This window comes from Anneissia japonica, unplaced genomic scaffold (assembly GCF_011630105.1).
Source record: "Anneissia japonica isolate Jap-2015-1 unplaced genomic scaffold, ASM1163010v1 scaffold288140_len288450_cov173, whole genome shotgun sequence".
Lineage (NCBI taxonomy): Eukaryota > Metazoa > Echinodermata > Crinoidea > Comatulida > Comatulidae > Anneissia > Anneissia japonica.
The window spans coordinates 212,199-228,672 of NW_022730127.1; the positions used below are offsets into that span (position 1 = coordinate 212,199).

At 37.2% G+C, this 16,474-nt stretch overlaps 1 protein-coding gene across 1 annotated transcript in view; it reads left to right on the plus strand.

The window, feature by feature from the left end:
- Positions 1-16,474, plus strand: part of LOC117114776 — a 60,238-nt gene that overhangs the window by 17,715 nt on the left and 26,049 nt on the right. Inside the window, exons 5-11 of the mRNA XM_033258464.1 lie at positions 194-565; positions 779-955; positions 6,815-6,974; positions 10,019-10,124; positions 11,693-11,894; positions 14,035-14,112; positions 14,295-14,438. Of these exons, the coding sequence (XP_033114355.1) occupies positions 194-565; positions 779-955; positions 6,815-6,974; positions 10,019-10,124; positions 11,693-11,894; positions 14,035-14,112; positions 14,295-14,438 (1,239 nt within the window). The remainder of the gene's footprint in view (positions 1-193; positions 566-778; positions 956-6,814; positions 6,975-10,018; positions 10,125-11,692; positions 11,895-14,034; positions 14,113-14,294; positions 14,439-16,474) is intronic.

A 16,474-nucleotide genomic window follows, 5' to 3' on the forward strand; every position in this document is an offset into this window, starting at 1 on the left:
CCGCCCCACCCCCATCCCGTCTGGCAAATTCTGGCGCCACCCCTGTTATCATAATCAAACATGTAACTACAGAAATTCTTAGTTGCAAAGGTTGCAAAAATAGGGCCGATGATATTTTATGTATACAAAATATTTATTCTGACCAGTATATTTGTTTTATTTTTCTGTTTTTCCTATACTATTAAAAACAAAGAATGTGACGGAGAAGTGGATTGCAACGGAGATTGCGGCGGAACAGCGACTATAAACCGTTGTCAGCAATGTGTCGGCGGGCGAACCCGTAAGCGAAACAATTATGGGATGGATGAGTGTGGACATTGCATACGCCACGACGGTTATGTCAACACGATGGACTGCAATGATGTCTGCGACGGCGAAGCGGAAGAAAACGAATGTGGGGTGTGTGTCGGCGGAAGTACAGGAAGGGACGAGGATTCTGGGTTGGACAGCTGCGGACAATGTAAAACATCACGCCGCCGCGGTTCGCCTGCATCTAGGCCAACAAAAGACTGTAACGATGTCTGCGGTGGGACGGCCAGGACAGATTTATGTGGCGAGTGTGTCGGTAAGTATGCCAAATAATAATCGTGTAATAGGCATACACATATACATATATATACCTGTCTCTTATACACATCTAGATGTGTATAAGAGACAGGTATCAGAACACGGAATGTGCTTAAAAATCACCTGTCTCTTATACACATCTAGATGTGTATAAGAGACAGCCTACATATACTATGTAAATATGATTAGGATTACTATCATTATTTTTAAGGTGGGACAACTGGTGTAGCAGAAAACGTGAATCAACATCGTCTCAATTGCCTTGGTCAATGTGAAACAGCCGATGGTCCTCGCTACGTGAGAAACGACTGTGGTCAATGTGTGCGTGCTCCGACCGACGGGTCCGATCCTCCCACTGCTAGGGATTGTAATGGAAACTGCACCACAGGTAGGCCATTAGCTGGGTTCATTGATATTAATGTGATTATTATGTTTCGTCACACGTTCACAGCTAGAGAACAGCGTGTAGAGAAACCTACGGGAAAGTCTACGGGACGCCGTTTGGGACATTCGATCGACAAACTACAATTTTGTCTGGACAAAATACCATTTTGTCTCGACAAAATGCTGTTTTAGCCACAAAATGTATTCTGTTACCATAAGATCATGATTTTGTAGGACATAATTTACTTTGTCACCACAAATGCTATTTTATCGACAAAATGATATATATGTAAGACATAATTAAATTTAAAGTCCACTAATTAATCTCAGATAAGATAGTATAACGCATACTCCAATTATGGAAATGCACGCTATCGTGTCGGGATTCAATATTTCGACATTAATTATGTCATTATCAGGAATCACTGCTGACTGTAAATTTCTGTAAATTATGGTCAAACTTTGTTTGCTAAGGAATGTATTTAAGAATATCATTTATAAAAAATATGATCTATAAAGTACCACAGACGTGTCGTTACGACGCCAGTTTACCGTTCATTACGCCTGAATGACTGCATAGTTTTTCTGGAATAGACATTTTAAAATCTAATATTACCATCAAAATGTACTAAAAACACAAAAGCTCGCATTATGTTAGTTATAGAACAACATTTAATCATCAATTAAAATTTACAAAGAAAAAGTAAGATAAAACAGCTTAATAATTACGTTAGAAATTTGGATCAGTGGTGTGTCAGTGAAGAAAATGGCGTCCGGTTGAACTCTTTTTGCAACTCTATGCTGTCTTACTGTACATGTGTTATATTGACCAATAAAATATCCACATGGGGATTCCGTTATCAGGATATGTGTGGTGTTGTTTACTGTAGTGACTTTTTTAGTGAACATTCTAGGACAGGTCTTCTAAATTTCTGTGTTCTTGTCAATTCTGTATGGCATCATATTTCTTAGACTTGCATTACAGTATCTTCAGCTCATGACTTATCCCATCATTCCTTCATACCGGATTTACTCGATCTTACAGGATTAGTTCTGAACAGCAGCTAGTGAGGTATTGTAACGTGGTAAATGCCGGCCAAGGGCCGGGAGTCACAATCCACAATCCTACTCTAATAAATCACGGAAATATTTCCCAATGTAGACTGTATCTTATGAATATAACTATATATTAAATTATGGTTATGACTAGCATAAATGGTTAATTGGAATCGGTTTTTTGGTCACCAAGACAAATGAAGGTCTCAGGACAATCAGTGAGTGAGGCTAGGCATACACATTTTTTAGGATGGGTTTTATGGGCTTTTGACATGTATTTTCAAGTGTAACATTCAGAAATATTGTATGTGGTGCTTAACGTTTCCTTTGGCTATGAGTATGACTGCATTGGCAGATATGAGGGGTCCTGACCCCTCCCCCGGGCAAAAACAATTATAGACCTACCTTTCAGGACCCGTGATCTGATTTTGTTTGTTTGTTACAATGGTTCCCACCAGACCTCGACTCCCTTTCTTTTTGGTGTTCATCGACTCATGGAAAAAGTATAGGGCCTATGCAACTTTCAAGTATGCGTATGCACTTTCAAGTCCACTTCCTCTATCTTGCGGTGTACCACAATGCTGTACTCTGTGCTTGGACCTGTTTTATTCAGAATTTTTACACTACCTTTGGGTGATCCCATTAGAAAACACGGACTTTGTTACCATCTTTACGCGGATGACACACAGATATACTTGTCATTCTCTCCATTTTCTAATGCCACTTCTAGGAAGATTGACCAAATAGAATGCTGAGTCCGTGAGATTCAAGAATGGATGGTTTGCAACCGACTCAATCTTAACGCTGATAAGTCAGATTTTTTTTATCATCGGTACAGCAACGTCGTAAAGTCTTGGAAAACAGAAGTATCAATATTAATGGGCTGCAAAATAGTTTCCAAGGATCAAATACGCAATCTAGAAGCAATTATTGATTCAACATTATCTTATAAATTGCACATAAATTCAGTGTGTAAAACTGCCTATCATCAGCTATACAACATTAGATTAGCCAGAAAATATCTCTACTGCTGTTGCAGCCGCTGACGCGAGTCATGCTTCCGTTCCTTCGCGGATGGACTCATTAAATAGTCTGCTGTACGGTGTCCCAAATGGTTATATTGCAAAATTACAGCGACTTCAGAACTCGGCAGCGAGGGTACTCACCAGAACTAAAGCGCAGTGAACACATCACACCTGTTCTTAAATCTCTTAATTGGCTACCAGTTCATCGCAGGATTCAATATAAGATACTCATAATTACATATAAAGCAAGAATGTACACTGGTCCATACTACTTGCAGTCTCGTTAATTCTAATCAACCAGTTCGCCCACTCAGGTCATCCAGTGATGCTACACTGCTTAGAGTTCCATTAGTCAGACTGCGAACAACCGGGGACAGAGCGTTCTGCAAAGTTGCCCCAGTGTTATGGAACAGTTTACCGCGTACACAAAGGTACGGTACTGTGATTCGCACGGTACATTAGTTTTAAACGTCATCTTAAAACCTATCTTTTTCATTTAAAGTTTAATTAAAAGCTTGTTAAATGTCTGATTATCCGAAACTTGTAAAATGTTTTGGGGGGTTCTTCATTATAAAGGGTATTTTTTTAATTTTCAAAATGTTTTATAATTGGATCATTTTAATATCGTTGTTTCAAATCTTTGAGATCGTTTTAACTATTGTAAAATGTACTGCGCCTAGGAGCAATATTGTTGTGGACATATGGCGCATTATAAAATAATGCTTTTATTATTATTATTATTATTATTATTATTATTATTATTATTATTATTATTATTATTATTATTATTACTCATTTTTTTCTGTATGTATACCGGTTCACACATAATAGGCCTATGCCGTTTATTGTAATAAGACTGAGAAAAATTTACTGACCGTTTTCAAAAGTAGGAAAACCTTGAATTTTGAAAAACTTAAAAGTCATTAAAAGATACCTCAGAAGTATAGAAAGCTCCTATTCCGTCATCTGGGAATCACAATTTACCCAGGGGAGGACGTGCGGAACCCCTTTCTTTTTGGGCTTTGACTTCCCCCCCCCCCCTAAATTTTAACCCATATCCGTTCACGTTGTGCAGCGCAGCAGGCGCCAACTAACACAGTAATGCATGTCCATGTCCAACATTTAACAGAAACAACAATTATGGTGTCGTTTACAACAGACACAGTCAGCAAAAACAGTCTAGAGCTGCCAGTTTACAGTGTATTAACTCGAGCATTCAAAAGAAAAACAGAGGGATTACCGTATACAGATCACGTGACTGATCAGACGCAAAAGGTGGCAGAGCCGTAGATAGAGAGTTTGGCCAACCCATAGAGATATGGCCAACTCGGTTTCATGGATTCTGCTATACGCGCGTGTGATTGGGTGGATCGCATCACATGACTTACACCAGCCATATTGTCACCAAACAAAACATTGGTGAGCCACAAACTAACGCGATAGGATAGGAAGTTAGCAGTTATGGTAGATGCAGACCTGCCAACTCACCCGATCCTGTTGGGTGTCACCCAATATTTAAACAAATCTCCAGTTCTCCCGATCGAATGTAATTTTCACCTGATTTCACAGGCCATCCCCCCCCCCCACCTCCTCCCAAAAAAATACTCCGATTTATGCATAATTTGATTGATTTGATCGTTATTATTCAATGTAGGCCTATTCGCCGCCTGCTTGCTTTGCGGTGCAATAAACAAGCAGCCATTTGTAGTGACGTGACTTTTTTGGTATCTTGCATCATCTTTTGGTTAATCTGGAAACCTCCAAATTTTTGGGTAAATCTCCAGATTTTTTTAGGATTCTTGAAAAAATCTCCAGATTTTCATGAAACAAGGGTTGGCAGGTGTGTAGACTATGATAATTGCTACATAATGTGAAATACCGTTATGTTCGGTTTGGGGTTGCTGCAATCGATCTAACAAAGGAACACCAATGTATCAATTTCCTTAAATTCCTAAAAGGAGGAGGATTTGGGATTTTATTTTAACTTTGAATGGCGATCGAAAAATCTCGCTATCCACGTAGTATATTAAAGCATGTGCCGCCAGCCCAAACTTCGCCCACCCCACTTCGCGGTATGATCTAGGTAGGCCTAGATTTCGGTACTTCTTCGGCCTACCACCATAAGGTAGTACTTTAATCGGCCTATAATACTATGAATATAATTACAATGATTAAAAAAAAGGAAGGATTTTCAAAGCAGCACCGATATTTCTATTGATGCAATGTTGCACTTTGCTGTTAAAATATCTATATTATTTCCAGAAAGCTACATGAATTATCAGTCTAAGGCCTAGCTTAAGTTAAAATTGAAAATATAAATTGAATCCTCCAATAAAAGCGAAAACTTGCCCCGTGTTTATGCAAACGTGCCCCATTGTGCTTTACAAATCAATGTGCAACTAGGAAGATTTTTAAGATAAAATTTTAAATATAATTGTATATTTGATTGTTTTAATACACTAAATCAAAACGTTTAAATGTTTTACAATTACAAATGAAAAATTCAATGAATAATAATAATACAGTAATGATGATAATAATTACATAGACCTAGCTTCTTTATTATGTTTAATTAGGCATATGTTGTACAATTTCTCTCAATGCAATAATTCTTCAACCTTGATTTATTGTTTAGATTACAATTTACAAAGAATAATAATAATAATAATAATAATAATAATAATAATAATAATAATAATAATAATAATAATAATAATAAGTTACATGTATATAGCGCATATTGCACAGTGCCTCTATGCGCTTTACATTAAATTATAGAAATTATAGAAAAGATGTTGAATTACAATATTATAGGGTGTGGTGGCAAAACAACGCTAGGTCTCAAAGGGTTAACTATCCGCCTCTGCCCTAGCGCAGTCCCGGTCCCCTACCTAGGTGGCGCGAACAAAGGAGCAGGTTTCACATTTGCCCTGCCACAGGCAACCGGGTGCTCAGAGTCTGCGACCAAGATAGTGGCCCCAAGAGAGACAAAGCAGGCCACTGCGTTGTGAAGGAACACGATATAAATTATTAAACAGTTAATTATTGAAATAAATGGGTTTTAAGTAGTGACTTAAATGTGTCCACTGATTTTGATTCTTTTATAAATAATGGTATGTTGTTCCAATTAAGAATAGGCCTAGGCTATTTGTATCGGTTTGAAGATGACCAGCATATTTTATTTCATAAACTCTTTCTATCTACGGCTCTGGTGGTTTGTTAGCGCGTCATCCAACCAAGAAGAGGTTCCGCCTCCTCGTGTGCATTGAACCTCGTTCTGTCTCACACAAAAGGTGCTTCTGTCGACAAAATAACATTTTGTGGCGACAAAATTAATTGTGTCTCAGAAAAAGCTAGTTTGTCGACAAAATAGCATTTTGTAGTGAAAAAAAATATTCTGTCTTACAAAAATACCATTCTGTCTACAAAATAGCATTTAGTCCCAACAAAATGCTAAAATAGCATTCTGTCCCAACAAAATGCCTTTGTCGACAAAATAGCGAATGTCCCTAACGGCGCCCTGTACAAGTCGGACACTCACTTCGTCGTTCAACGGTTGTACGACCGTCCTATACAACGAATCCAACTTCACTTCATTTGATGAGCGCTAGACAACGCAACGCCGTCTGCCGGTGGCAGTCTGAAACGCATCGTGGGTGTTTTGTTTTTGCTTTTGCTTTTGTGTGGTTTTTTTTTTTTTTTTTTTTTTTTTTCTGCTTTTGGCAATAATAACAATTTGAAACTTTATCCAAGAGACAAAGTTTCGGATCGATTCGTTTTAGGTCGTAGAAGAGCAAAGTTGGACAAGACATGCGGTATCTGCTATGGAGGAAGAACGGGAATCGAGAAAGATAATATAAAAAACGAATGTGGTGTATGTACGAATGAGGAGGATGAAGCAGTTAGGACGGCTTGTTTCGGCTGCGACCGTGTACTAAACAGGTCAGGCATTTTACACGTTTTAGGACGTAATGAGAGGGAAGTAATTATGAGAGGTTAGGCAGTTTACGTTTTAAGAACGTAATTTTAAAATGTCAGGGCCAGTAATTTACATATTTTAGGAACGCAAGTTCAGGTCTTTCTCAAATTAAAGACAACCTTTATGTCCCCATGGTTAGTGGTCTTTAGCTGCTGTAGTCTCTAGTTAGATTCTTTTTAATTAAAAACCGGCACTAACAAATAAGTGGTCTTTATCATTATATATCTATTAAAGTGAAATTAAGAAATGGTAGGCCCTACACGTATGATAGTTTGATTCCAAGTGTTTAAGGATGGATATACACTTACTGTATGCTGTTTGGTTCTTAATAACTATTTCTTGGTACTCACACATCATGCCCTGTGCTCTTTCTGCTCAAATCTCCAATACAATGTTACTACCAACACATGCCTAATAAAATTATCGGTGGCCTGTTCAATATAGAGCACTGTATACTTAAAATATCATCTTAATGATAATTATGTTGATGTATAGTCATTCATCATTATTTTTTAACTGCATTAAAATCACTATATATTTTCAAGAATTCTTTATCTGAATGGAAAAGTTTCAGTTGGGCCTGTCAAAATTCCTCATATTCACTCTAAGCACAAAACATCACATTTTATGTATATTAATTTGATGTATGTAGTCTGTAAAAAAAACAAAAAAACAAAAACAAAAACGCTGCACTAAAAGCACTATATATTTTAAATGTAAATATTTAAATGAAAGGAAAATCTTCAGTTTGGTCTGCCAAAGCCATGGTGTTTGGTGTTTAATAGAATCTCTATAAATAAAGACCGGTACTAAATGTGGTTTTCAGATTTCTCTATTGAGAGGAAAATTAAGAAATAATACATTTTAATTGTATAGAATAGATTAACAGTTGCAGCATACTGTTATTTATCCTAAAACGTTTCTTAGTAGGACCCAACTTTCTATTATAATATAATCACCACTAATATAATTAGTTACCGTACTGTTTACCCCAAAACGTAATTTTATACGAAGCTATAAGGCGTACGTACGCCTTATTAAGTCTTACGTACGCCTTATAAGTCGTACGTACGCCTTATGGGTTATTAAGGCGTAAGTACGCTTTATTAAGTACGCCTTATGTAACCCGCGTACGCCTTAATAAGGCGTACGTACGCCTTATGTAACCCATACGTACGCCTTAGTAAGGCGTTCGTACGCCTTATGTAACCCGTACGTACGCTTTAATTACACTTGTCAAGCGAAAGCGTCGAGCGTCACGCGGCAAGCGAAGCGAATCGCGCAAAGTTCCCAAGAGTTGACTTTCGGTAAAGAATGTCTCGCTTCCAATGATTCGCTTGCCTGTTCCCACTGCTGACCGCGCGCAAAACCTCGAAATGGCGGGTGGCAACAGAGAAGTGATTTTGTTATCGCATTGATAGACGGAGGAAAAGGGCTGTGAGACGAATCAGACTAAAATCCTCAGGATTAACATTCCCAGAACTCTATAATGAATGAAAAGAGTGAATATAAACATACGTTAGTTTTTTTTAATATATTTATTCAAGGCCTAGAGCTAGGCCTCCTAAGGGTAGATAGTAGGCCTAGCCTAGCCTACCCTACTGTGGGTCTCAGGTAGTAGTAGGGCCTAGGCTGGACAGGCCTAATACTGGTAGAAAGAGGAGATAACTCAACTCATCTCTGCAAATCCTTTTCCACGCATTGTCACATACTTTCTTTGCTCCCTTGTCACAGACCTAAACAAGGGCACCTACTGTTCCACAGAGTTTGCATGAAACGGACTCGTCGGTCATCGTTCGCACATCTGTACATTATTTCGACAATGGTCGTGACTTTATTGTTGACCTTTGACATAAATTGAATCTAAGCCTTGCGATTGGTCCATCGGCCGCGAATTCGCTCGCGAATCCGAAAAAGTTGGTCTTGGATCAACTCTTGTGATGGATTCGCAGGCGAAGCCTCCGCGACCACCACGCGCACCGTGTCGAAGTTCGAATATTGGGCGTTCGCGTGTTCGACTACAAATTCGTTTGCATGTTCACATTGGAAACGCCGGTCGCATCTTCGATTCAGCCGCGCGCGCCTCATTTCGACGCGAAATTCAATTGATCGCGTTCAGTGGGAACCGGCCTTAAGGCTACGTTCAGACCTGTGGGATACGCCAGGCGTATCTAACGCCGGGCGTACGTTAATCCATGGCGTAACTATCGAGATGTCCAGACTGGGCGATTAATGAACGCTAGCGTAAGTATTCGCGCGAAATATTCGTATTCGTAATTCGCGCATTTTATTTTCTGTTTACATCTAGGTTTATTTTGATTGGTCAAATCTTGGCTGAGTTCAAAATAACCGATGCGTGACTGTCGTAAATCAGTGGCGTACGCTAATCTGGGGTCTGTTGCTGGATTACCGTACGCCAGTGATTGCGCGATAATACTGGCGTTCGCTACGCCGCGCACAAGTTCACACCACTCGATTAACGTTACGCTAGCGTAAGTCGTTGTGTCTGAACATAGCCTAAGGCGTACGTACGTCGAACACGCGAACGCCCAATATTCGAACTTCGACGCGGTGATCGCTTAACTTAACTGCATGCTTAGATATAATATAAAAACGAAAAAAGAAAAAATGAAAAACCAAGGTAAATTAAAATTATAATAATGTAAAAAAATTGATAAAATTACATAAAAGAACGACAACAAAATTTATGAGTCGAATAGAATTGGTTTGATAAGCACATAGATAAATAATAAAAACAGTGCAATATATATGGACTCAACATTGAGAATCGACAAATATACAGGGAGGAGGAATGATATCGCTAGTGAATCCGTCTCGCTAGTGAACTGGTCAAGTGGAGGACAAATCTAACAGAGGCAGAACATATTATTCCATTCCACATCTTTGAGGCCTACGTCAGAGTGCAACAAATTAAAGAAAATGTACTGTAAGGTACTGTGACAGCGAGACAATAAGATGATATAACGCGAAATGTTTGATTATTTAGTGGGCTTGTTGAAGATGCCTGTGGAAGATGCGGTGGCGATGGATCCGGCTGCCAAACCATACAGTCGGTCAGACCAAAGCTGATACTCAACTCGGAAGGACAAAAGGTAAAAATCATTAATTTTTTTCAGCATACACATCGAATTTTAAAAATAAATTCATATGTAATAGGCCTCTGTATATTGCTTGACTTATGTAAAATTGAGAATTAGATTTGGTGTATTCAGCCATGTATGTTTTTCATACCATATAGTAATTTATTCTTTATCACCATTACCAGTGTCCTTCGATCGATTTCACAATAGTACATCGATGCGTTGCTGTATAATCAATTACTGTCTGTACAAAGAGCCCATTATTGTGTTGCCCCGTTACCTTGGTCTTTTGTAGGAACTATTTCACTCTTTCGTGACTTTATTATTGTGTCGTGTTATATTCATAATTTATTTCAACCAATAACTAATCAACATTAAGCTTAGAAAAATCAATTTAAATTAATATATATATATATATATATATATGTATACTGTATGTACATATACCTGTCTCTTATACACATCTAGATGTGTATAAGAGACAGGTGTTTAAGGATGGATATACACTTACTGTATGCTGTTTGGTTCTTAATAACTATTTCTTGGTACTCACACATCATGCCCTGTGCTCTTTCTGCTCAAATCTCCAATACAATGTTACTACCAACACATGCCTAATAAAATTATCGGTGGCCTGTTCAATATAGAGCACTGTATACTTAAAATATCATCTTAATGATAATTATGTTGATGTATAGTCATTCATCATTATTTTTTAATTTTTTGTTATGTTATTATTATCATTATTATTATTATTATTATTATTATTCTATTATTATTATTAGTATTATTACTATTCTATTAATTATTATTATTATTATTATTATTATTGGTCAACAATTGAGCACTCTGCTAGTAATATTTGCGATACGTTTCAAGTTTATTTTCATATCTTAAGCAGAGTGCTCTATGGTAATTGAACGAGAGCGAATTAAAATATAAACAAGAGGTTCAAAAGTGGGTTTGATTTGACATTTTTTTTTAACATTATACAAGAAAGCCATGGTGTTTTTATTAGATTAATATTAAATTTCATATGTTAAGCTAAAGAGTACGGGACTTTGAAATTTAATATTATGCCTATATACTTTGAAGCTAATTGAAGTTATTTGATCATTCAAAATATTCCATATTACTTAATACCTTGAGAAAAAAAAAACCTGTCTTAATGAAACAAAAAGAAAGTATAGGACTACCATATTATTCTCGTAGCTCAGTTTGTAGAGAACCCAAACTGTATTGGGAAGGTCGGTTCGAGTCGAGTGTGGCCAGGTCTAGCCCAGAGGAATAGAACTGTCCTAGATGGACTAATCATCAATTATGTTACTCACGAATAATTAATAGAAAAACTTAACGAACGTTTTACATCAGGTTTCCCATTTTACGATGAATAGTCAGAGAAAAGGGAAGTGGCAGCCCCAGGCCGCCTATCTGAATCCAAATGTTTGACTTTTTGCACATTTTGTGCAATAATTATGCTGGAATTCTATTCAACAAAGTTCCCTTCAAACATTGCTAACTCAAATCTGTCAACAGGCAAAACAATACAAATAAAAATATATATATTTTATTCATTAAAGTTTACAATATTTGGCGCTGGGTTCAAAGACGGTAGCCGAAATGCTCGAGCTGTTCCACGCAATCGAAGGGCTGTCACTGGTGTATCTTGTGTCATCGCTTCACAAACTACCAACTTTAATGCGGAGTGGCCGGTGTCGGACGCCGACTTAACCGTGACTACTGTCACCTGTCGGCTGTCGGAAGGGGATCCGCTTCCAAACGGTATGTCATATTATATGTATTTATTCGGAAACTACACTTTTGAAACAGTGGCACACTTCACATAATAAAGGTGGGTCAAAGAAAAATAAAATAAAAGTAAACATGAAATGAATGGCAAATAAAACTACATAGACAATAAAGTAAAGAAAACTATGACTTCAATACAAATTGAATAAACGTCACTCAAGCAATTGATTGACAAGCTCACCCCAATCCACAACTCGCCCCATCAAGGTATTATTAAAAAATGATGCCTTAATAGACTCGAGATTCCGATTGAATTGTCTCCTGAGTGAATCTTATTGCAAAAAAGTACTAATGTATACAAAACGAAATTAACAAAACTCAAACTCAAAATTTCAAATGCAGAAATCACGAAGGAAAACGGATTAAACTGGATAACTAATAAATTAAAACTAACATGTCCAGAACACCGAACACCCCTAATATACTCATACATTTCCCTTATCAATCTCAAAATCAACCCAAACACCCCATTATTCTACTGTCATCATATTCTACTGGTTATATATATAATATACAGGACGGCATAAGCCAGATTAGGATTATACAACCCTCGCATTGCATCTCAAAAGGACAGTCACCAGTCCTACATATATGAATACGATGACAGTAGAATAATGGTGTGACCCAAATCAACCCAGTGGAACCCCCCCACCACCAATAATGAAAGGTGGAAATACTTTAAATCAAAGAAAAATTAAAATAAACATTAAGCTAGAACACAGAACACAGTAATGAAGGAAAGGAACAAAAGAAAACAAGATAAATAATGCCCAAAGGGTAAGGATTAGGCATTGAGTTCCAAGCCTTTTTAACAAACCTTTTACAAAATCTATCAAAAATGCAAGTAATAAAGTTGGACACCCAAGGATATATTCAAGTTTATTGCTTACATCAGACATTATGCTTTAAATAAGTCTTGCTTGTCATATAGGTCTAATTTGATTTGTAATCTATTTGTTTCTTCCAAACTTACGTGGTAGCCAGGCCAATTTTCCCACTACATGTTTCAAATCACTTAGTTTAGATTGAATTTAATTTAAACTATAAATTATTTAAGTAGCTTCCTCGTATTCAATTGAAACCCATATTATAAACTCAATGTGATAATTTTTAATGTGTTCTGCTGATAGTACATGAACATTGGCATAATCTGTCACATAAAATGTACATGTTTATAATGTACACAAGGGAGGTGGTGGTGCATCGGGTGCTGTTTTGGTTTGCAACCCCGTGGTCCGGTTTGGAGTTGAGTTAAAGGGTCAAATCCTGGTTGTAGAGATTTAATTTTATTGTTGAGAATGGTATTTGTGGGGGCGTTTAAGACAGAGGCGTTTATTCCAGAGAGACTTATATTTTTTGGTGTAAAATGGCTACGTATGAACTCATACAAACGCCCCTTAATTTCACTGTAAATGTGAAACTAAAACACACATAATTACCATCATGTTATGTTATTGTGTGATCATACAGACTTATTTATCCCAACCAGGTTAAAAAAAATTGCAATTCTACTGGATTAGAAGATTAATAGCATTTTTTGAGAATAATGTTGTTTCCATTAGGTTTGTCTACAATCATTAAGTTTGTCTACAATCATTAGGTTTGTAGGTGTTTATTCGAGTAATGACATCGCAGTATTGTATGTATCATTTAAGACTTTTCTGGTGCGCACTATCCTATTAACTTAGAGTTATTTGCAGAGTTAAATTTTAATTTTTGCATAGTAGCATTATGTGTTAAGCTGCAGTTTGGAAGTAATTGTTCGGGAAAAAAACTAAATTATCCATCGCACTGATCAACATTATTTTCGTAAACAAAATGTTGAATTGCTCTTCACTATATATACTGTGTCTAGCCTATATAAAATCTCTCTAAAGTAATCCAGGAGGCATAGTTCCTAAGGATTAGTTAAACCGCTTTGAACGATTTTGGAGTCTACTACCGTGATAAGTATAAAATAAGAATAATGTTTTGTTCATCACGACGAAGTGTGTTTTTCTCCCCGAACACCCCACCCCCCACTGGAGCCACCCCTGTTATCAGTTAATGACCGTTTTGTGTATTTGTCTAAAAAGTAGTTCACGACTTACTGTTGAGTATTTCCACATTAAAGGCGTCTACGAAATCACAGTCAGAAAAGGAAGTGAAGTGATAACCGGTAATGAAGCAATACGACTCAGAGTTTACCAACGTAAGTTACCTAAAACTAACATTAATATTTATTTGAAAAAAAATGGAACATTATATCCTATTTTATTAGTATAGTAATGTACAAATCTTATCACACCTTTCATTACAGGACGTAAATATCACACAACTCGTTGTATATGTTTTTCTCGAAGTAGGCCTATTGTTCTGTATTTTTTTTTTCAGCGCCAGAGATTGTTTCATTGGTCCCCAGAGAATTTGATGCAGTAAAAGGTGGACCGCTAAATTTCAAAATCAACGTAACATTTGCGGATTCAACTCAACTAACCCAGTATGAAAACTTGGTACCAAAGCTGATAGTGAGGGGAGGTAAGTGTATGACTTATTTGGCATGCGCTTGAATATTCAGAACAAATATTATAATACACGCCGGGCTGATCCGACACGTGCAGCTTTCTTCTTCCTTCTTAGAAAGTAACAAATCACTAATACAAATGAGAGATTTTTATTTATGCTTTAAAAGGGAAAAATCCTTAAACATCTTGTAATAAGTGTTTATATTTCTCTTTTTTTGCTTTCTTATTTGTAATGTTTTTTTGCAATGGAAATCAATGTACAAAGAAGTATTATAATACACATTATCAGGGTTATCACCCTTTCCAAAAGCAGGGGATTCGTGTCAACATCTCTTTAAAATAAATTAATTGAATTATTTTCCAAGCCAGATAAAAGCGCGACTGAGAGTGCCTCAGGAAGGTGACATAACCATGGTGGAGCTGATGTCGGCGTATCCCATCTCTTGGTAAACGATGAAACACCTGTCAGAGAGATGTTGGTGCAACCCCTGCACATTATGTAACGTCCAATTATCAATCATTACATTAATACTCAATATTTGTATTATCAATATTATAGTAGCGGCGAGAATTAAACCGAAAAACTGAAATGGGAAAGATTACAAAGCATCTTACGTAGCTTATAAACATTTATTAATATTAATTTTACAATGCCTGTGATAATAGTAGTAGTATTTTATTTTACCTAAGTTAACTTTTTTTTATGATCATTACCATCGTTATTTTAATTGTTATTGTTACTATCATTCAACCTTAGTCACTTTCAAGTGGAAGTTTCTTCAGAAAACAAACATACACATAAAGTAGGCCCATGCAGTTCATAGACTACGTTTTATTATGAGGCTTGGGCAGCGAAGTTGTTTTTGGTCACGAGAAAACGTCCTAGTACCGTACCAGGAATTAAGCCAAGAACCACCAAGCTATTTAAGTCAGCTCAATGGCAGTGTTATTGCCATGGTCGTTGTCGCCTTTGCCGTTGTTGTTGCTGTGGATTAATTTCTTTATGAACTCTCAGCCTGTTTTCTACTAGTCGAATTTATTTGTGATAATCGAAAGCGCCGGTTCGCTTCTTGTGCTTTGATTTGTTGCCCTTTTTAGTTCCTATGCATGTAATGCAATAGGAACTATTGTAATCACTTTTGCTATTTCCTATGTTTTTTTATTGTGTGTAGTGTGTGTGTGTGTAGACATTTATGCAAATGCGCATGCGTCAAAGAAAAGTTTCCCGACATTTTGTTTTACATCGCGATGCGAAGATCGATGTGAAGTTTCTGCAGAGTTCAGTCAGGGCTCACGCTAACCGACGACCGGAAAGTCGGCATGGATGAAACTATTTTGGTTTTACGGCAAAAAAATCAACTGCTGCAGGCATAGGTATTTTGAAGAAGGCCTAAAATAAAAGTAAAATGTTGCTGAAATGCAACGTTTTTTTCATTTAGATCTCCATTTTTCACTAAGTCCATGCGACGTTTTTTTCTGTTGTATACGTATGAGTAGTAGAAGGTACAGTACTATATCCCCGACAGTTGGCTCTGCAGCAATGTACCCTTTGAATGCAAACTGAAAACAGGTGAAAATATAAAGGCAGCCGACTGTCGGGTACATAACGACTATCTAGCTTTCCACAAAAACATGAGGCCTAAGCTAGGCCTAGTTCAGTATTACTGCGATGCGAGGGTAGTTAGATCGTTCAATCAATGATATCGTGTTATCATCTAATACAATTAAATAATGTGTGTAATATTTAAGAATGCACCACGTGGGTCGCTTTCTTTGTTATGCGGTAATAGTATACGTAGCAGAGTGACGACAGCAAGTTAAGCCTAGCCCAGGGCCTAGACCGTGTACGTTCTTGATAATCGTAATGAAAACTTCGGGTGACAGACGATTGGGCCCAACTGGTGTGGACGATCGGACCCAAGATATTTTCAAATAAATTGTAGTCCTAATAGCAGGCCACTGCCAGCACCCCCACTTCCGATATCGTTCCAAACTACGTACTGTAAAATGAAAATACTGTATACGTAGCTAGGCCCTATGCCTACGATA